General features: G+C 37.4%; 1 protein-coding gene across 3 annotated transcripts in view; it reads left to right on the top strand.

Moving 5' to 3' along the window:
* Positions 1-811: 811 nt before the first annotated feature.
* The window catches only part of Trpc1 (transient receptor potential cation channel subfamily C member 1), a 47,811-nt gene continuing 26,679 nt past the window's right edge, over positions 812-21,943 (top strand). Inside the window, exons 1-3 of one of the 3 annotated variants that reach the window (XM_057766736.1) lie at positions 812-1,497; positions 10,951-11,105; positions 17,262-17,363. In XM_057766736.1, the coding sequence (XP_057622719.1) occupies positions 1,278-1,497; positions 10,951-11,105; positions 17,262-17,363 (477 nt within the window). In that variant the 5' untranslated portion in view covers positions 812-1,277. Of the gene's footprint in view, positions 1,498-5,816; positions 10,852-10,950; positions 11,106-17,261; positions 17,364-21,943 lie in introns of those variants that run through there. The other 2 variants (XM_057766739.1, XM_057766738.1) reach the window with 2 other exon arrangements.

Genomic DNA, 21,943 nt, shown 5'->3' with positions numbered 1-21,943 from the left:
GCCTTTTAGAGAACATCTAAAGAGAATGTTGATTTTAAAAATTAGGAAATTAAAATATTGGTTGAGAAAGTAATGGGACAAAGCAACCTGAATGGGAGAGGAAGTATTCCCCTCAAATTTAAGATATTCCTAAGTAAATTTATTCCATGTCCTAAAAATCTAAACCTTAAACACAGAGTTCAGATTTTCCCCCAGCACTGACTGTAGGAAGCAATTGGAATTATTGAAAAGATGTAATTTCAAATCACACTTGCTGTGTGTCAATCAGCCTATGCCTAAATAACAAACCTCTTAACATAATGTGATAAATGTAACTAGTTCACTGACAGGACTGTGTGGAGAGTTAAGTCCTAAACTGTGCATACGCAATGCTTATAGGTCACCTTTGAATTACATGTGAATGCATATATATAGACATATCAGGAATGTTAGACCATATTAAAATCACAAGAAAAATTATAAACGGCCTTTAGGAACAAGGGTAACGTAAACACAAACTCCAAAATCGGGTTGCTTGGCCAGGCTCTAGGACAATTCCTCAAAAGCTCAATGGCACAGTGCGGTGTATTTACTTTCTGTGCCCCAGCAGCGACAGCAGCAGCACCAGCCGCTAATCTGCAACCTAAGAACTGCGACCAGGTCGTTCTCATGCCCCTCCTCGGATTCCTATAGGTGCTGCAGGGGCGCTAGGCGACTGACGAGGGCGGGGCGTCAGGCCTGGAGCCCCGCCCACCAGTCCCGCCCCGTCAGACCCCGCCCCCTCGAGGCGGGCTTCGCCTCCAGCCCCGCCCCGGTGTCGTCGCCTCCGCGGGGCTGAGGATGACGTGAAGAGGAGAGAGCGGCGAGCCTCTGCCTCCCGCGGGTGCAGCCGGGCCAACGGTCCCCACAGCCCCGGAGCCTGACGTGCGGCGAGGCGCAGCGCCGAGCTCCTCGGCCGGCGGCCCCCTCATTCCCTCCCAGGCCGGGCCGCCCCCTGAGCGGCCCCCGCGGCTCCTGGCACGGCCCCGCGCACCGCTGCCGCCCTGGCGCGCTCCACTCTGTCGTCCCCGGACGGGCGCGGACCAGCTCGACCGGGGCGTCGGCGGCTGGGCAGAGGTCGCTGGCCCCGGGGTCGCGCCGGTGCGGCCACCAACCTGGGGCTATCCGTGGAGGGCGAGTGCTGGTTCCGAGGCGAGGCGACGCCCTTCGGGGCCAACGGGCCGCATGCAGATGTGGCCCTGGGAACGACTCACCCGTTTTCCAGCTCTGGGGCGGGGCTGGGGTCGGGGTCGGCGCCCATGGGGGCCCAACCTCCGTCTCCTGGCCTACCCCCGTCGTGGGCCGCGATGATGGCGGCCCTGTACCCGAGCACGGACCTCTCGGGCGTCTCCTCCTCCTCCCTGCCTTCCTCCCCATCCTCCTCGTCGCCCAACGAAGTGATGGCGCTGAAGGATGTGCGGGAGGTGAAGGAGGAGAACACCCTGAATGAGAAGCTTTTCTTGCTGGCGTGCGACAAGGGTGAGAGCTAGGCCCCTTTCTCCGCCTCTGGACACCCTAAGACTCACTCCCTGGGTCCTGCCCGTGCCTCAACTTACTCCCGGCACTCCCGCTTTTTCTTGCGCCCAGCGGCTATTCCCTACCTGAGACCGGCAGGACTTCTGCCTGGTTGAGCAGGAGCCAGCAGGCAGGAAGGGCGGGGGCGATGGACTCCTGCAGGTGGGGTGTTTGGTGGCTAGTTGGGTGCCCTGATCCCAAAGTTGCCCCACTGCTGCCACTGACAAACTTCAGGCTGGAGTCCTATCTTTGGGAGACAGAGGCTAGTTTTGGATCTTCTAACTCGAAAATTCTGTTTATTTCCCTTACGATTTCTCCAATACATGGGCTGCCACCTTGCAATTTTGTTTTGTTTTTTAATCTAAAGACTTCTGTTTAGCATCAGCTGCCAGTGCCTGCTGCAGTTGACTGGAATTAGGTATTCCATTATCCTAAGCAGAAATAATATGAAATCAAGATGAGACAGGAAAAATCCTGCCCTAGTTTCCAAAACTTTCCCTAAACTTATGGAACCCCCTTTGAGTATTGGTATTTAAAAAAAAAATAGGGAGAAAGGTTTATTGCTTCAGAGAGTTGGTAGAAGGCAAAGGTAATGAAAAATAAGTATAGGCAAAATATGTGCAGTATACTGTTTTTGAATCTAGAAACTGATCACTTTATGGCCACATGAAGAGATAGGCATGCTTTCGAGTGATGCGTTGTAATGCAGGAGTGGGAACTTGATTGCTCTCAGACTGCATTTGGCTGCTAACTGGAAAAAAAAGTCCTAAAACATTGTCATTCCTCAATTCAGCAGTTTGTTGTGCAAAGGCTGTGTTCGTTTAGGAAAACCTTGTTAGAACCATGCAGACTTCCAAAACCTAATTTTAGAGGCCACCTTACACTGTGGGAAAGTTAGTTACAGAAGATTTTGGTTTTGTTTACATATGTTTGCTCAAGTCAACAACAGTCTCCCTAGCCTTTTAAAGCTTTTGAAATAGTTTTTCATTCTTTACACAACTACACTTGATCTTAGCAAGGCAAAAGGCAATTATTTATGCTTTTTTGAAAGCACATTGACATGTAAACAAAGTCCCCTTATATCTGTTGCCAACTCACTTTTATGTTTTACGTGGTAATATTAAATAAATAAGCGTTTTGTTAAAGTCTACCATAGGCGACTTTGACTACTCTTAGAAATATAAAGAAATACAAAATGTATGTCTGTAATGTCACAAAATTGTGATCTGTAGATTATATAAATTATTTAATTTTCCCCCAAGTGCTTTGCCTGAGTTGTTTCCCTCAAAAATTATCTAAAAGGAGAAAGTAAATGATGGTGTTGTACTACAGCAGTCAAGAACACTGCTTTTATTGTAGTGAACTGTGTAATTATTTAACGTATGTTAGGAAAGGGAATTTGATATTCTTGTCAAACTGAGAACAGAAAAGTTTTGTAATGGAATATGATTGGAGCAGGTACTTTTGTGATAAATATATTTAGAATGGTTGCATGAGAGTTCTCAAAAGGAATTTTAATTATAAAAGTTTTATAATCTGCCCATAGTACTTGTTGAAACAGTTTGAGATATCTATATCTGTCTATCTATCTATGGAAACTGGCATCTGATACATGCATATATATTTATAGCATCATTAAAAGCCTTGGAGATATGCACAAGTAGAACGGGGTTAATGTACTATGATGAAGAAATTGCATATTTCTTGCATAAAGTTTTAATTTGCATTTATTTTAAAAACGAGTTGAAGTTAGAGGAACAAGTATTTTTGTTTATGTTCATAATCACTAATATTGTTAAAACATTTTAACATCCAAATCAAATATAAAAGTGAAAAAATTCCTGAAATAGCTCTAACTCCCACTTTTACAGTGAAATCTTCATTAGCCCAAATGGCAAACGTTTACTAAAGTAGCTTTGGAGTGGAGTGCTCACGCGTTTTGTAGACCATTTCATCTAATGCTCAGAGGGACTGGGGTATAGTTCAGCGGTAAAGCACTTGCCTAACATGAACAAGGCCCTAGGTTCAATCACCAATACTGCTACTTTAAAATATATATATTACACATATATAATATATATGCATATTCCATGTAATTTAATCCTCACAACTCCATATATCAGATCTGTTGTTTGTATATGTATATATATACATATATGTATGTATATATATGTCAAGCCACTAGTATGTTTTATTGATCTGATTATAGTTGAAGGTTTTAAAATAATTTATGTTAGAAAAGGCATCCATATTATGTGGATGTACTAATTGGAAATTAACTCTTATCTGTATGGATAGTTTATAAACTTTGTTTTTTGTGTAAATGTAAAAAACAAGCATGAGATCCTTAATAGGGTCAGAAAAATCAACTAGTTACATTTAACAATCCTTTCTACATGAATGAACTATTTGTAGTATAGTCTTCTAAAATAAAGGCTAGAGATTCTTAAAAGAAAATTTGCAAAAGTGTGGTGGTTGTATGTGTTTTAGTGAATGAATGGCGGTTTAAAATAAACAGTGTACAGAGTAAGGAGGAAACAAAAATAGGGAAGAGAGAGAGTTTATGGTTTGGAATAACCAACTTTTATGTAAATTAGTTCCGTCAATCTATGCAATTGCGTATCTAAGTATTAACCAATTAGTAATGGTTCTTGTGGATCATCAAAATAGATCAGAATCATCTCAAAGCTAACTCTTGGTCCTTTTTTGTATTAAAAATAATAAGGAAAATTGGATTGAAATTTTCTGTACTATTGATGTACAGCAGAGTTTTATATAAACCTATCAAATTTATGTAAATCTACCAAGTTCTTTTTTTAGCACCAATTTACATCTTCACCTGTGTTCTATGAGATGTATTCTTGTCAGTATTCAATATGAGAGTGCTTCTAAGCTTCACCAATGTCTATATTGAAGAAGGGTATTTTTTATTGTTTTTATTGAACTACACATTTTTCTCTGCTTCCCTCCCTTCCTCCCCTTCTCCATCTACCCTCTTCTGTGACCCCCAAACTCCCAATTTACTCAAAAGATCTTGTCTTTTTCTCCTTCCTATGTAGATCCATGTATGTCTCTCTTAGGGTCCTCTTTGTTGTCTAGGTTGTCTGAGATTGTGGACTGTAGGTTGAGTTTTTTTATGTCTAGAAGCCACTTATGAGTGAGTACATATTATATTTGTCTTTCTGGGTCTTGGTTTCCTCACTCAATATGTTTTTTTCTAGATCGTCCATTTGCATACAAATTTCAAGATGTCATTTTTACCACTGAGTAGTAGTACTCCATTGTGTAAATCTACCACATTTACTTTATCCATTCTTTGGTTGAGGGCCATCTAGGTTGTTTCCAGGTTCTGGCTATTACAAATAATGCTGTTATAAACATAGTTGAGCACATGTCCTTGTGGTATGACTGGGCATCCTTTGGGTATGTACCCAACAATGTTATTGCTGGATCTTGAGGTAGATCGTACAGCTACTTTGGAAATCAGTATGGCGTTTTCTCAGAAAATTAGGACAGTCTACCTCAAGACCCAAATAAGATTCCTACAAAGTATATATGTGAGTTTTTTGTAGACAGAGAGGCTTTAATTTAAGCTAACTGAATAAGAGCTGCTAATAAATGTTTTGTGTCACTGATGTTAAGTAGATCACCATGTTTTTCTTATTGAGAGTTAGTGTGGTAATTAGCCTGTTTGTTTGTGGGAGCCTCTGATCTCCCTAAGGCCTCTTGCCTGCTGAAAGGGTAAGTAAAGTTTTAGGAAGCACCTAAATTTAAGTATGTATTTATTTTTTCTCATTTAAAGTGTTAAGTAGATGATGCTTTAAAACATATGTGTGAATGTAAGCCTTTTGTTTGTTGCTATCATTAATTAGTGCTTATGCCGAGTAGGGAAGAATGAATATTTACTCTCGGCCAGTGCTGCATGTGGAGTATTAGCAGAAGATTTGTATTTTCATTAGCAGTCCCTTCTGAACATTTCACTGTGGAGGTGGAGAAGGTGGGGGAGGGCAGAACTTCACCTGTACCCTGGAGCCATCCTAGTTTGTGTTCCATCACCGTTGAGGTGGGCTTGCTGTGTTCTAAGGAAGGGTACTTTAAGTTTCTATAGAAGCTCTGTGTACCTCGGGGCTCAGGAAGCTTTCAAAATGCGCAGCATTTCCTTGAGAATCGTGCCACTGTTGTGTTAATACTTACTTAAGATGTTTATATGTACTTTCTGTTTTGGAAGAGATTTGAAGGGTGTAAAGTTAGAGAGGAGAGTGGTTTGGATGATTTAAATGCAGGTTCCTGAGTATTGTGGAGTTTTGTGTTGCTAGGCAGCACCTAATATGTACACTGGGACTGGAGAGATGGCCCAACTGTTAAGAGCACTGACTGCTCTTCTAGAGGTTCTGAGTTCAATTCCCAGTAACCACACAACCATCTTTAATGAGATCTTGTGCCCTCTTGTGGCCTGAAGCCAGACATGCAGGTAGAATACTGTATACATAATAAATAAAAATCTTTTTTTTTTAAATGATATGTACAACGAGGAAAATAATTTGCAGAAAGGAGGGATGATAAGAGTATAATTAGCATCAAGAATATTAGGGTTGTTACAGGCATTCTAAACAGCTCGTGAAGTATCACTAGTTACAGATCATATGCATTCTGTACAGGGAATCTTCGGAAATCAACAAAGCTGTGGAATGTACTAGTTGAGAAGTGTAGCCATAGGGAGTGGTTCTCAGTGACTTTAATGATCGGTGCCTGAGCAGCTAGCTGCCTTACTGGCCTGTGTAGTGATCTCATGATGCGTTTCTTTTTCCTATTTTTAATTTTCTGCTCTTTGCCATGCTATCAAAATATATACATGAAGTTCTTAATTGTGTTAAGGAATTGGACAAAAAGCTGTTATTAGTGAGTTACTGACTACAACAATATTCTTTAGGAATTTTTCTATTATAAAGATGTTTTCTTGTGCAGAAGTAAGGAACAGTAGGGTAAAAAGATGTTATAATTGTGTATATAATAGATCTCTCTGAGCAAATGTTCAGTTTATCTTAAATGGCCCATATGACATTTGGAAGATAGGCTATTCCTAGTACAGAGCACTCTCTCCTGGGAAGTTGAAAACAAACTATCCAAGTGAAACCTCAGTGTATTATGAGGCTGAAAGATTAAATTTGAATGCACCAGCCCTGTTGTAATCGGAGATTCTCTTGCCCCATTAGAGTATTATAAATGTCTTCTTCAGACTAATTCCATCAAAGTTAATGATGTTAAGAAGTCTAAGACTAGGAATAATAGTTTAATATAGGTAATGAAAAATTCAAATACTATTTAGAAGCAATAAATGATAACATTAAAATCCGGAGTGAATGATTAGGACTAAAAGATTCCAGTACCATATCAATTATTTATGAGTTCAGTAGAATTTCTTTGGGTTCCAAAGCTTTTTCCTCTGTCTGTTTTAAATATTAATTGAGACTTTTTTTCTTTTGAGACAGTTTCTCTATGTAGCCCTGGCTGCCCTGAAACTTGCTCTGTAGACCAGACTGGCCTCAAATTCAGAGATCTTCTTGCCTTTGCCTCCGTCTGCTGAGATTAAAGGTGTGTACCACTGCCTGCCTTAATTAGGAACATTTTAAGTAAAATGTTATAATTTCAGGTCCAAAGGTTTTTGTAGAAAGTTTGGTTTGAAAAGATTTGTAAGTTTTTGACACAAAGTTTCCCACACTTTATAACTAGCTTCAAGTTCTGTTTGGTTAATATAAAGTTTAAAAACTGGTCAACGTTTTTGGTGGAGTTGGGGGAGCTGGGATTTTTTTTAGACAGAATCTTAGTCTCTAGCCCAGTTTGTCCTGGAATTTGGGGTGTAAGTAGCCTAGCCTGGCCTCAGCTTGCAACAGTCCTACTTCTGTCTCTCGGGTTCTGCAGTGATAGGCACGAGCCCCCACATGTGATAAAACTGACCAGCATTAATGCTGTCATCAGTAATGATGAAATTTATCTTCATATGTTGGAAAGTCAGATGAGAAGCCAGTGAGAAAATAGAGAATCATCTTTATAAATAATATTGTATATTTCTCTACTCTACATCTCTCAACATTTATAAGAGTTGAGCAGAGTAAATTTATTGCTGAGGGTCTATGGGATCACCTTGAAATTTTTTTATACTATTTATTTGATGGCCCAGTTTCCAGTGGGATTCCTAGAATTCAGTAAACACTGTGTCCATTGAGAATGTTTAAAAAATCATAAGATTGATATGCTTTGAATTTTACAGAATGGACTGACAAGGTAGGGCTAGACCATGGGTGACCAACTGATTCAAAAGTTAAGTCCAACTCTTTTTCTAAAGTCTGTGAGTTCAGACTGGTCTTTACATTTTATATTTCAGATACTTAAAAACATTTCTAATTAAAAGAATGGTATTTTTAAACATAAAAATTCTGTAAAATTTGAAAAGCTTTATTGGGGCACATCCTCATTTGTTTTATGTGGTCTGTGCCTGCTTTGGTGCAAACGCAACTGGGTAATTGTGACTGAGATGTCATATCCACAAAACATAGCATATTTTACTGCCTGGCCCCTTTTCAGAACAATTTTGTTGACCCCCTGTGTCAAAATGTAAAGCATTGTATGAGTAATAATACAGAAAAGAGCCCATTGTGAACTGAATCCAAGTTCATTTTGTACAGAGGCAGTTAGTTTAAAGGGTTAGAGAGGAGTGAGTGGGGGTTCCATAGAGTCAGGGAATGGAAAAATTATGAAACAGCAGGGGGAAATGTACAAAAAATGGATGGCTTTGAAAACGTGGGGGGATTTATGAGAAACCAGTGTGTATTTGTTACCTGGCACTAAAGGTGGTTAGATGGCTGTCTTTTCACGTGGACCAGGAAATGGGTTCTATCTATGTTCAATGTTCAAATGAACCAACAGCCATGACTTTCCTCAGGTGTGTATTTGCAGAAGATCATGCTAGTGATGCATCGTGGAGCATCGTGGAGCATCGTAGGCTAAAGGAAATGTTTTGGCCAAGTCTTATGGGCTATGGAAGCTTCTTCATATGGGAAAAAAGGGACCATGAGCTGGCTTAGGATTTAGTCCAAGAGAAAATCTTCAGTGGTTCTATCAGTTAGGAGGCTGTTTCACTGTCCAAAAGGATTGATAATAGTTTGGATGAGGTTAACTGTGTTCACAGGGACAGGTGAATGAGTGTGGGAGGTGCTTAGAGGTCTCACTGAGATAACTTGCTGTTGCATTGGTGCACCACCTATGGAGTAGACTGAGAAATACTTTATTTTCTTTGTTGAACAAAGACAACTAGGGACTGGAGGTGGCAGATAAAGTGTGCTTGCTCTGCAGACATGAAGACTGAGTTTGGATCTCCAGCTTTCATGTAAAAAGCAGAGTGTATTGATGTTAAGTCTGTAACCCTGAGCAAGCCTATCCCTGGAGCTTGGTGGTAGCCAGTCTAAGCCAGTCAGTGAACTCTGAGCTCAGGGAGAGATCCTGTCTGGGGCTGAGGGTGGGGATAGAAAGCAGTAGAGGAAGATACTCAACCCTCTAACTTCCACATTGCACACACACAACAGACATACAATTAAAAATAAATTTAAAAAAGCTAACTATACCATCAAAAAAGTAAGCAAATTATATTGCTTTTCCAAAGGCAAGAAATATGACTTGCAAACACGTTTACTATGAAAGGAAAACGTCATCTGGTATAGCAGGCATTTTGAGCATCTGGGCAGTTAGCCTGCTTCTTGTCTTGTTAAGTTTTCTAACCTCTTTTCACATATGCATCCATCCTCAAAGTTAATAACTGTTCTAGTCTTTATGGCATATCACTTGCAGATACAAACTTTAGTAGCTAGAGTGACGTTTAAGAAGTAGTGGCTGAAAATATTGCAAGATTAATGAAACACAATGACCTTAGATGTGGAAAGTCTATTGAGTTCCAGGAAGGTGAATTTAAATGAGTGACCTCACCTAGATATACCAGGATAGCAAAGCGGAGTTTTATGGGTAGCGTTTTCTTAACCCTAAGCTTAAAAGCTGATTTGTCTGAAATAGTTTTAAATGTTAATTTTTGGCAATAGTGATGTCATTTGGCACAGCTCAAGACTAAGAACATTGCTTCTTCAGTGGAATTTAAATGTTAATTAGTGCTATGGGGGAAATTATTTCATGACTAGTTTTTTTATTTTTGAGATCTAAGGAGATGTATTATTAAGAAAACTATTATTCCATTTCTTTTTAAAACATAAACAGGTATTTAACATATTAGGAAGTCTGACATTTTCACAATAAAATCTGTTACCTTAGCTGCAATATTGTTTTTCTTATTCATTTAGTCTAATGTTTTCTCTCTGTGTACCATGAAAGTATTTCTTTTCTCTTTCCAGTTTCCACTCTGATTATTCTTTCCCTGTTTCTTACTCACAGACATCTAAGGAATAACTATGTAAAATCGTTTATCCACTTTGTATTTAAAAAGTAAAATGAAACAAGTATCCCCTTGCTTTCTTTTCTATAATGAACATTTCCCTTTGGATTTTTATTTCTCTTTTTTCCTGCACAGTCTCAGCAGGCAAATAAACTGCACCTTTGGTGACAGTAATTCCCATTGTCCTCATATGGACTGATCGTTCTGTGTTCACCTCAGTCAGAGAGAAGATAGCCTGCCTGCTGCTGATAGGCCAAGCAGTCATTCTAGCCCCAGCTTGGTGTTCTGTGAGCTGGATGGTCCCTGTTTATTAACACTACACCTCACCTTCCTTAACAAGATGGGATGTGCACGCGCATGTGCATGTGTGTGTGTGTGTGTGTGTGTGAGAGAGAGAGAGAGAGAGAGAGAGAGAGAGAGAGAGAGAGAGAGAAGGGAGAAAGGAGTAAGAATTTAGGTGCCCTGTCTATATATACTGTCAAATTCATGCTACTTTTTAAATGTATGCTTTCCCCCTCTTTCTAATATTCTCTCTCCTGTTCTCCATTTTAACCAATATGATGCATGAGTAAATGTGTGTATGAGATCCAAAACTAATTCCTTCTAAGTTTCATTTTATTTTCCTATAAGAGCTGTCTGACTGTATTTTGGGTTATTCTTTATGAAATTATCCTACATATCTTCTATAAGTTTTTCTCCTTATAACATCGGGTAAAGAAGTTTAAGTAAGAAATTTTTATAACATGATACACATTTATTTTTTTCTGCTAGTGTTTTATATTTGCTGCTTATATGTGTATTATTTTATCAAGATATACTTTTTTTCCAGGAAATGTTCACATTTTCTGTGCACATGTCCACATGCAAAGCAAAATTGAGTTTAGGTATTTTTAATCTTTTAATTCAGCAGGATAAAAATTTTCTTATACTCATTCTTGTTTAATGTCTTAAATATTAAAGTATGTTTGTATATTGTTATTTAGGTGACTATTATATGGTTAAAAAGATTTTGGAGGAAAACAGTTCAGGTGACTTGAACATAAATTGCGTAGATGTGCTTGGGAGAAATGCTGTTACCATAACTATTGAAAACGAAAGCTTGGATATACTGCAGCTGCTTTTGGACTACGGTTGTCAGGTACAAGGCTAGATGATTTTATCCAGTAGCGTCTAAGAAATGTTAGCTATGCCTGCTTTCCTCTTTCCTCCAGCTTACTTTCTTCTTCTTTCCTTTGTTTACTCTCTCTTCCTTTGCCTTCCACCTTCTATTTGGTTTTAAGCCACTAAAGAATTTACAAAACAATCCCAAATAAGCTATTTAAAAATGTAATATTTTAAATTTATTTGTGTTTTTCTTCCTGTTTCCTTTCCCTACATCAGACAAAAGTAAACGATCATGAATTATTAAAGATGACATTATTTTTATTACTGATAGGATAACTATTTGTATTAATACTAAAAATAGTGTAAGTGTTATAGAAGTGCCAGGGGACAGGGTTTTCTGTGGCCCGTGTTATTTATAGACACATGAACAAAATGTTTCTCACAAAACAACTTACAGTTTGATTTGGTTTCTCTGGTTTTATTATCTTTGTTTGAAATGTAGAGTTTGCTTTCATCTAAAAATGAATGATAGAACCTGCCCTTTGTCTTCATGTCCCTTGAGGTAGAGCAGGCATGCGTGCACACCTTGAAGGACACATTAATGGCATTATGTCCTCTCCCTTTGGGTCACTCATGGTGAACATAGCACAGAGCTCTGGCTCCTCTGCTGCAGCTGTAATGAGGCGTGGCGTTTGGACTGACATCAGGAAGTGCAGCGATTGCTCTTAGTGTGATAGGCAGGTTTAGCTACATCCCTATGATTTATATCATAATGTGAACTTGTGAGTGACTTATATGTATATATGTCTATATATAAGTATACAAACACACACTCTTGGGGTAGAAAGGGAAATTGGGTACCTAGCCACTTTAGCTACCACCTAGAGTACAACAAGAAGCTAAGTGAGAAGGGCCTCTGAGCTGAGGTTTCTGGATTTCGTTCAGGTGTAGAGCACTTCTCCTTTCTCCTTCACAGCCTGCTTTTTCTCATTTTAGATTTCATTTTAACAAACTTAAAATTTTTGCTTTTTGATCTGAAGAGTATCAAGAAAGGCCATAAAAGGGAGCATAGAGCTGTAACTGAGCAAAATGAAGCATGGGACCACTCACATTGTTTAATTCGAGATTTTTAGCACTGAGTGTCTGCCTGGTGGTTAAACTTTATAACTGGTTTAGCATGAATAAGGAAAAGTTAAATTATATTCACTACCTAAAACCTTAGATGAAAGAACATATATATTTATGTATGTATATATGTATATGTATCTTTTAAAAGCAGAAAACTTTCATCAAAATTATTTAAAATTTAAATTTAAACACTTAAAGGCATAAGCTTCAGTTACCTAGAAAACAAAGTTATAAAGAAATTCAGTCCTTGATTATTTTGGATAAGAAATGTTATAATAACTGCATTTACACATATGGTTTTATATACATACTAATTCTCCAGCAACATGATTCTTTCACACTCTTGATTATATTTGAACATCACAATCAGACTATCTAGTTGCTGTATCTTAGAGATCATAAAACTGAGGCTCACAGACTTTAATGGATTGCCAGAGTTGTAAAATTAGTAAAGGCAAGCTAATACTTGAATTTAATCTTTTGGCTGCAAACCCCATGCTCTTTCCAGTTCTCTGTATTCTGTCCAAGTAACCTGTGCCTCATTCTGTCAGCCAGCAAATGTCCAAGACCTTAGCTGGGTGTGATGGTGGAAATGAATACGGAAAATATGACTTATTCACCAGTGGTATTAAAATGAATTGACAGCTAAAGCACCTCTGGATTACAAGGGAATTTAAATGTAAGACTGTATTTAATAAGTGCTGAGTGGTAAGAATGCTTGATGCTTGTATATTGTGTTACAGTTACAAAATACTTCTTGTTTTATCTTGGGTTACAACAGTGGTCCTCAAAAAAACCAGCTTTGTCTGTACCAAAGAATATTTGGCAATATCTGGAGATATTTTAGTTTCATAGTTGATGGACAAATTACTATTGATATCTAGTGGGTAGATGCTGTAGATGTTACTAAACACACAGGAAAGGTACTGCAATAACACCAAAACCCATATGGTTTTGACCCACTTAATGACCCAAATGTCAATAGAGCTGCTTTTGGGAAGGCCCTATTTTATACTTAAACTTTTTGCAATTCAAACATAAATATTTTAGCAATATAATAAGACCATTATGGTTTGGAGCTATCAAGAAAACTAGGTTTCTGTCTAGCATGTGTAAGTCTCTGTCTTTGATCCCTAGTGCTGAAGAGGTGGAGGGGACTTTTTTTTTAATGTGTTGAAACTGGAGAGATGATTAAATGGTAAAGAGTACTTGCTGCTCTTGCAGAAGACTCCAGTTCTGTTCTTAGTACCTACATCAAATAACTCATAACTCCAGCTGCAGGAGGCACTGACACCTTTGGCTTCCACAGGCACCTGCATTCACATGCAAATATTGCTCACCATTCATATAATTAAAATGTGTCTTGTTTGTTTACTTTGAGAAAGGGTTTCTCTGTGTAACCCTGGCTGTCCTGGACAGACTGGCTTCCTGCCTCTGCCTCTCAAGTGCTGGGATTAAAAGCATGCACCACCACCACCCAGCCTAAAAATATATCTTTTAAAAGTTTTACGAAAGATTTCACTGAAGAGTGTCTATTGAGCTCGGCCTTGAAATATTAATATTCGGCTAGAGAGATGGCTCAGTGATTAGGAGCACCTGTTGCTCTTGCAGAGGACCTTGGTTCAATTCCTGGCACCCACATGATGACTCACAACCATCTGTGTGCAACTCTGGTTCCAGAGGACCCAACACCCCTTTCTGGCCTTTTCAGGCGCAAGACACACTTGTGGTGCACAGACATATGTGCAGCCAAAACACTCATACACATAAAATAAAATTTAAAAATCAAAAAAAGAAGAAATATTACCATTGCTAACATTTATATTGCCCTGCTTTGTGCCGGTGGACTTGTCTTCCTGATCTTCAGAAAGATTAAGTAACTTGCCTGGATTTACTTTGTAAATGGCAAACTTGGGGTCTGCACTTAGGTTCTGGTTCTCGAGTCCATGTTCTTCCTGTTTGTTATCCAAGTCTATTCAAGAACTTAGAAGTAGTTAAGGGACAGGGGATGCAGGAAAGAATGTAAGGCAGATATATGAAGTGTGTTTTTTGAGACAGTGAATTCACAGCCTTTAGAATAAAGCACTGGGCTTGTGATGTAATGGAAATACTCAGGAAAAATAAAACAAAACTGGTGAAAAAGGCCTTGAATGGGAGGATCTGTGTTTTATATAATAGATAGTTAGGTATCATTCAATACATTTTGATAGAAAATATGGTATGTGTCTTGTGTTATTTTAGATAGATGAATATGGTGTTCAAGTTTAGGTTAGACTGGGAAGGAAGGAAAAAGTCATTGGATTTCGAAATTATGGTGCTGAAATATTTAGGGAACATGATATACCTTAATTTAAGAATGTTAACCGTGAAATAAAAAAGAAAACATTTAGTGACAATAGAAAGATAAGATCAAGTAAAATCAACAAAGGGAGAACAATCTCAAGTTGTGGGATGTGGGGCTAATATTACTCTGGATGAAGTACTAAGTTCTTATAGAATATTACAGAGAATTAATATATACTATAAGTGGAAATCAGGTGTAGAAAGGAAATATAAGTATCTTCTCACACTGAGGGTAGAAGGTTCAGGAGTTGTTGGACAAGTTTTGAGGTGAGAAGGAAAGAGTGGCTTCAAATATAGTAAGTTTATGTACTGAATATATTTTAGTGGAGACGGTCAGTTTGCTTAGAAATTGGGAAATAAAAATAAGTGAGAATGTTTTGTATGCTTGCAAGTATTTAAGAATACTTTAACCTGAGCATGGTGGCACACACCTGTGATCCCAGCGCTTTGGAGGCTGGGGCGAGAGGAACACAAGCTCAAGGCCAATCTGGTTTTAAGACTGTGTCTCAAATAAATTTATTTTTTTAAATTAAAGTATTTTCCTTCAGAACTGTCATTTATTTATCAAGTAACATACTGTTTATATAGAATGGCCACTCTTTAGTTATGTTAATATAAGTACTTTTCATAGCTGAAGCTTATCCTTTTAAGCATGGAATATTAGCATACCTCTTTACCCTTTATTGAGTAGTGTGCCTGAATATAATTTAACTTTGCCATCATTAGTTGGAGTTGAGAATGTAATCATTTTACTTTGCTTCATGAGGTCCAAAATTATTTTTTAATTGTTTTTATTGAGCTATACATTTTTCTCCACTCCCCTCCCTTCTCTTCCCTTCTCCCCTTCTGCCCTTTCCTGTAGAGGTCTAAAAAATTATTAATAATTTGTCCTAGCATTAAAGTCTGCAGACTTCTGTGTTCTGACAGTGATTTTGTTCTACTGGTGTTTTATTTTTCTGTTGTCAACTTTTAGTTTTTTCTATTCCCCATTTTTCTTGTTTTTTTTTCTAGCTGTTCTTTTATTCAGTAAAGATCTGAGGAATGCTTAGGAAAGCCACTGCCCTTTACTTATGGACAAATCTTAAGTCAAAGTGCTTAAGCCTGTCTCTTTCAGGAAATAATGTCTATGATGTTACTCTGTGACTTGGGTTGTTGTTAGTTTTTTTTTTGTTTTGTTTTGTTTTGTGATGTTGTTTTGAGTTGTAAAAAATTCATGACTATATTTTAGATTATTGGAATTGCAAGGTGTTTGAGAGCAGTGGCATTACTATAGTTAGCTTTATTGATTAAATTTAAAACTGTAGATACTATATCTAGTAATAATGGATACTGGGTCCTTGCTTTTAAAAGTTTGTTTACTTCAACTGATTTAATATGCTAAAACTGAAGGGAAAGATGAAGCTGAAAAAAGAAAAAAAAAGTCCTTGCACTTTTTAGGACCATATCTAATGAACACTAAAATTTTCAAGAGATTAAATTTCTCATCTAGCAAGGAAATTTTTCCTACAGGAAAACATTAGTGATTCCTAGAGTTTAAAAAGAATTCCTGCCCTTATTTTGGGTTGTCAAATACTATTTTTAAATATCCCACTAAAACTTGCCATTTTTAGTCTTATTTTTGACATTCAAATAAGGACAGTGAAAACTTTATTTTATGCAGCTATAAAGAATGCTACAGATCTGCTATAGTTTCATTCCCGGGGCAAGAGTGCTGACATTATGACATTTTCTAAGATTAAATCATCATTCATTACCTCGTTTTTCCTTCTGCTATTATAGTTTTTCTTAAAAAAGACAAAAAGCAAGGGATCCAAAACTTGGTGTCTGGTTGCCAGTAGCACGTTGGCTTTGTTAGAAGGAAGCGCGGAGCCCCTGAGTCCTGAGTCTAATATTAGGTTCACTTCTGCTCAGAAGTAGGTCTCCACTGTAGGCTGCGACTGGAACTGTAAACCTTTCATGACTCTAACAACTTTGGTAACTGAATTTTTTGTGGTTTCTGCTTGATGAGTGCTGACAATGTCAAATTGTACCGTTTCTATCGGGCGTGTATGTTTTGAAGATGAGACTAGAGGGCCTTTGCATATCTTCGTATTCTCTCCTCTCCTCAGAATTGCACTGATGATGTTATCCAACATATTTCTTTACTTAATAGTTCCTGGTAATTTTTTAATAAATTTAGAATTTTAGGAAATTTTTGGTCCATGGTTCAAGATAAAACATCTTGAAGGTATTTTTGTTTTTGTTTTTAGCTTTAAACATTGCATGGATTAGCACTGTTCCATACAGAGTCCCTTCTATGAAATAGTCATTATTTTATCAGGTTGTGCATTGAAACCAGAACAAAAATGGTACATTGTGGTACATAGAAGTACTACTGATGCCGGGCGGTGGTGGCGCACGCCTTTAATCCCAGCACTCGGGAGGCAGAGGCAGGCGGATCTCTGTGAGTTCGAGACCAGCCTGGTCTACAAGAGCTAGCTCCAGGACAGGCTCCAAAACCACAGAGAAACCCTGTCTCGAAAAACCAAAAAAAAAAAAAAAAAAAAAGAAGTACTACTGATTTGGAAAGCAAATGTACTATGTGGACAATATAAATTTTTTAAAATCCAATATTGCTGTATATAATACAGTGTGAAGAATTTTAAAATAACCATGAATTAGTTAAAGTACTTTTACATTTTTATCTTCCATTTTCATTTTAACTTTCATTTTTTTAAAGTCCGCAGATGCACTTTTGGTGGCCATCGACTCTGAAGTAGTGGGAGCTGTCGATATACTACTTAATCATCGACCAAAACGATCACCAAGACCAACTATAGTAGTCAGTACTCTTAAATATTTATTAATTTGGATTTTTAAGCCAAAGTAGATCTCCTGCCCCATTGCCATCTTTTCTCCCCCTCCCCAGTTTATTTTGTTTTTAAAAGTATTGATATTTTTACTTTGTAAAATATTACTTTGAAGTAAGTAGAGACAATAATTAATTTGCTTTCTGGAAACCTTTTTAAAATTAGTTAATATTATGTCAGTGTGAACCAGTATTTCATTGAAAATGCAGATTAGTTTCTAGATAGATTTAAGATGTACAAGTATGAAACCATAAAAAAGGAAGACAAAGTAGATAGTATTTAGGTAGCTGGTGTGGAAGAACTGTTGTAGCTTAAAAACAGCAGGTGAGAATTGCAGTGGCCCACATTCTCATTGTTTCAGAAGTTACGCCTCAATTTTGGGCGTTGGGCACTATAGAACGATGGATACTGGGAAACAGGCTTCCAGGAAGTATCTCAAATTAATAATAGATCTGGGCCTGGCAGCACACACTTAATGCCAGCACTCGGGAGGCAGAGTAAGGAGGATCTCTGTGTTTGAGGCCAGGCTGGTCTATATAGCAAGTTTCCAGGCTAGCTAGGGCTACATAGAGAAACACTATCTTAATGAATAAATACTTACATACATAAATATTATTATGAGTAGTAGTAGTAGTAGTAATAGAAAAAAGTGATAGAAAGCACCAAAATCTATTAGAAAAAAACATTTAGAAATTTTCATAAGATAAAACATAAAATTTTAAAGTATAATTGCTAATCAAGCAAGTTACTGAGTTTTGCTTATTTTTGACCAAATTAAGAAAAGTGGCCATGGTTGTGTACTATTGCAGAATCAGGTGTTTTGGAAAATATTTTAAAGGTATATCATAAACAAGAAAGATACTTGTGTTCTTTAGCCTAGTGCTGTCTGCTCTGTTGTAGGAGAGAGGGCCTGCTTTTCATCCCGCCCAGCTAGCTTACACCCGAAATAATCACACAGAAACTGTATTCATTTAAACACTGCCTGACCCATTATCTGTAGCCTCTTATTGGCTAACTCTCACTTATTAGTTTAACCCATCTCCGTTAATATGTATCGCCACTTGACTGTGGCTTACCAGCATGAGTCTAACAAGCATCCATCTTGGGCAAGAGAACCATGGCGTCTGCCACTCTGCCCTTCTTTCCAGAATTCTGTTCTGTCTTCCCCGCCTACCTGAGTTTGCCCTATCAACTAGGCCAAGGCAGTTTCTCTAATGACCAATGAAAGCAACACAAACACAGAAGGACCTCCTACACCTCTCCTCTAGAAATCTGAGAAGGAAATAAGCAAATCATTAATTTTTATTTTATGTGTAGCAGTTTGAACACTGTTTGGCATGTCCTAAATGTCCAAAAGGTATCTCAGTGGTAGAGCACTTACCTAGCATGCCCTTGATTACCTTCCTAGTACAAGAGGAAAAAAAAGATAAGTATTCTAAAAGACAAGACAGGAAATATAAATAGTTGTATATATAAACTTTGGAATATAAGACAATAATTAAAATGACTTTAAAATATTTTGAGTTAGACTTTAATGTATCCCAAACTGCTCTAAACTCCCTAAATAACCAAGGATGATCTTGAACTCCTGAACCTCCTGCCCTACCTAAATCCCTATCATTAAAGTGCTGGGGTTAGAAGTGTTAGCCACCACACCCAGCTAAAGATAATAATCTTAAATTAAGTTTTAGGAAAAAAATATTAAATGAGATAAAATGAGGACACTGAACTATACTTATAATTAACTGATGGTTAAAAGTATACATAGAAAAGGGACTGGAGAGATGCTCAGTGGTTCAGAGCACGTGCTATTATTGCAGAAGACCTGGTTCCATTCCCAGAACCCACATGGTAGCTCACAACCATCTACAACTCCAATTCTAGGGTACCTGTCACCTTCATCTGACCTCTGGGTACTGCATGGACATTGTTCCCAGAGATATATACTTGTGAAATAATCATACATGTAAAATAAATAATATTTTTTAAATCCTTAAAAATGCACACAGAAAAAAGCTATATAAATATAACCAAATGTCACTTTATAGTAGTCATTTCTACTATTGACCTAATTAGGTATTTAAAAAATATTTTATTGGTTTTCTTAGTAGCAAGATAGTCATTGATAATGTTACTTTAAAATGAGATATTTTTGTACATTGAATTTAAAAAGTTTTAACATTTATTATTGTTGAAGGTATAGTAATCAGTTACTCTTTTTAAATAGTTTCTGGGATTATCATCTAACTGTAATCAGAATAAAAATATTTTTAAGAACTAAACAAATTTTACTTTCATTTGGACCACTAAAAAAAAAACTGATGTTATAAATAGTATAAGGTGTTTGTCTATCATGCAGCCTTTAGCAACACACATAGACACACACACACACATACAGTTTAAAAACTAGTAACAACAAGCCAGGTGGTGGCAGCACATGCCTTTAATTCCAGCACTTGGGAGGCAGAAGCAGGTGATCTCTGTGAGATCAAAGCTAGCCTGGTCTACAGAGCAAGTTCCAGGATAGGCCCCAAAACTACAGAAAAACCCTGTCTCAAAAAAACAAACAAACAAAAATCTAGCAACATCAACAACAAAGTGTGACTGTTTAGTTCAGATGTTGGAAAGAAACCAATAAGAATGACATAAAAGGGGGTAGCTTAAAAGGAGGTCCTTTCACTAACAGACCAAAGACAATAGTTCCTTTCAATGTCTGCCATTCATCCTGCAGTTTCTGCTATATTTTTATAGTCCTGCTCCACCTTCTAGCCTGGGAACACATTTCTGTCTTTGGAGCAAGGTGGAGTGCTATTTGCCGTTAGAACAGTGGCAAATATTAGTTTATCACCACTGTTCTCAGCAGTTGAAAGCCTTGGCAGTCCCCAGCTGGTCGGTGAAGAAAGCATTTGCTGCTCTGTCTCTGACAAGGTCATTTATTCCGTCTTTATCTGAATATTTACAGCAGCTCTAAAATCACCTTTTAACAACTTTTTTGTTTCTAATCAGACACAAATATTTTAATATATTTTTCTTTTACTACTTCAGTGAATTCATCCTATAGCCTTGACGTGTTGAATTGTCTTTTCACTATTAACTCTAAAATATGGGCTATTTATTTGAAAATATGTAGGTCATACTATCAGCAGTGAAATTATAAGCTTTAATTTTTTAACGTCTCATAGTGGTTTTCCTGGCATAAAATGCTTCATAGGAAACACAGGACCACTTTTCAGTTAGGTCTTTAAGCCTGGGAGTAAATATAACTCTTTTCAACCTATGAGAAAAAGGTGCCAATTTTAGGCTTTTATGTAACTGTTACATAAATTCATGAATATGAATCTCCAAAAAATAATTGAAAAGTATACAAACTTTGTAAAAGAAGAAAAGCATATCAGAAAATATCAAAACTTATCAGTATTTAAAAGAAAATAAATTAAAATTTTATTGTTTTTCACGCATATTAATAATGTCAGTCCCCTTTTCTGTGAGTGAAACAATAGTATGAAATGGATGCATCCCTATATCGAGACTATAAACCATTGAAAAGACTTTCACATTATATATCAAGAACTTCTAATTTTTCCTGGCCTTTTGACCTATATTTCTACTTTTGGGGGAGGATCTATGCTAATGAGGTAGTCCTAAATTTCTAAAAGGCTATTTTCATAGCAGTTTGCTGTAATGTCATTTACATTGCAGAGTATCTTGAACACAGAGTCTGTGAGTTTCCTTAAATTGCATGCAAATTTCTGTGCATGATTTTGTCCCTTGAAGATCCTGGGCTCTAGAGCAATGAGATTATTTTTTTTTTGATCTTTGAAGTATTAAGAATTATTGCTTTTATCAAGAACTATTGTTTTTATCACTGGTGCTAGGCACACTAGGATTTATGCAAAGTGTATCCTTCAGAGGGGGTGAAGTAAAGAAAGGACTAGAAGGAAATATTGTACTGTAAAATGTTATTTGAGTAGAAGGAATATGGGTATTTTTATTCTTCTTTCTGCTTTTCTGTATTTTTCAGATATTTTATAATGAGTGTACACTACTTTTACAGTGTTAATAAAAGTTACCAAAATGTGAACTTGATGAGCTTACCCTGGACTCAAACAGCTCTCAGGGAAACCTCTGCAAAAAAGTGAGAAGCATTGGAAAGAATATGCAATAGTCATAAAATAGTCAACCTTTTTCTTTAATCTTGATTCTTGAATTACTAATGTTTTTAGTTTTTTGTTTCTTTTTCTCATTTCATACCATTGTAGGCGAAAGGGTTGTTGTAGTGGGAGGAGCTCAGGGTCCTGAGCAACACAGACGTGGATGTGATTGGCCCCTGTGCTAGTTATGTTTCAGGCACATTAACTTCTCTGAGCCTCAGTTTCTTCATGGTTACTAATTATACTCAGTCTAATAGTTCACCGTGGGGATGAAATGGGAGGATAAATGACTAACAGTTGCAGTTCTCATTAGTTATTGACTGTGATTGTAGTGATCTTGCGCATTTGTGACGGGTTGTAGACTATGCAGAGTTTGGATTGTATAAAAAAGTAGCTTCATT

The sequence above is a fragment of the Chionomys nivalis genome, chromosome 4 (assembly GCF_950005125.1).
Source record: "Chionomys nivalis chromosome 4, mChiNiv1.1, whole genome shotgun sequence".
Classification (NCBI taxonomy): Eukaryota; Metazoa; Chordata; class Mammalia; order Rodentia; family Cricetidae; genus Chionomys; species Chionomys nivalis.
Note: the sequence above shows the minus strand (reverse complement) of the source record. Positions and strands in the feature narration are given on the sequence as shown.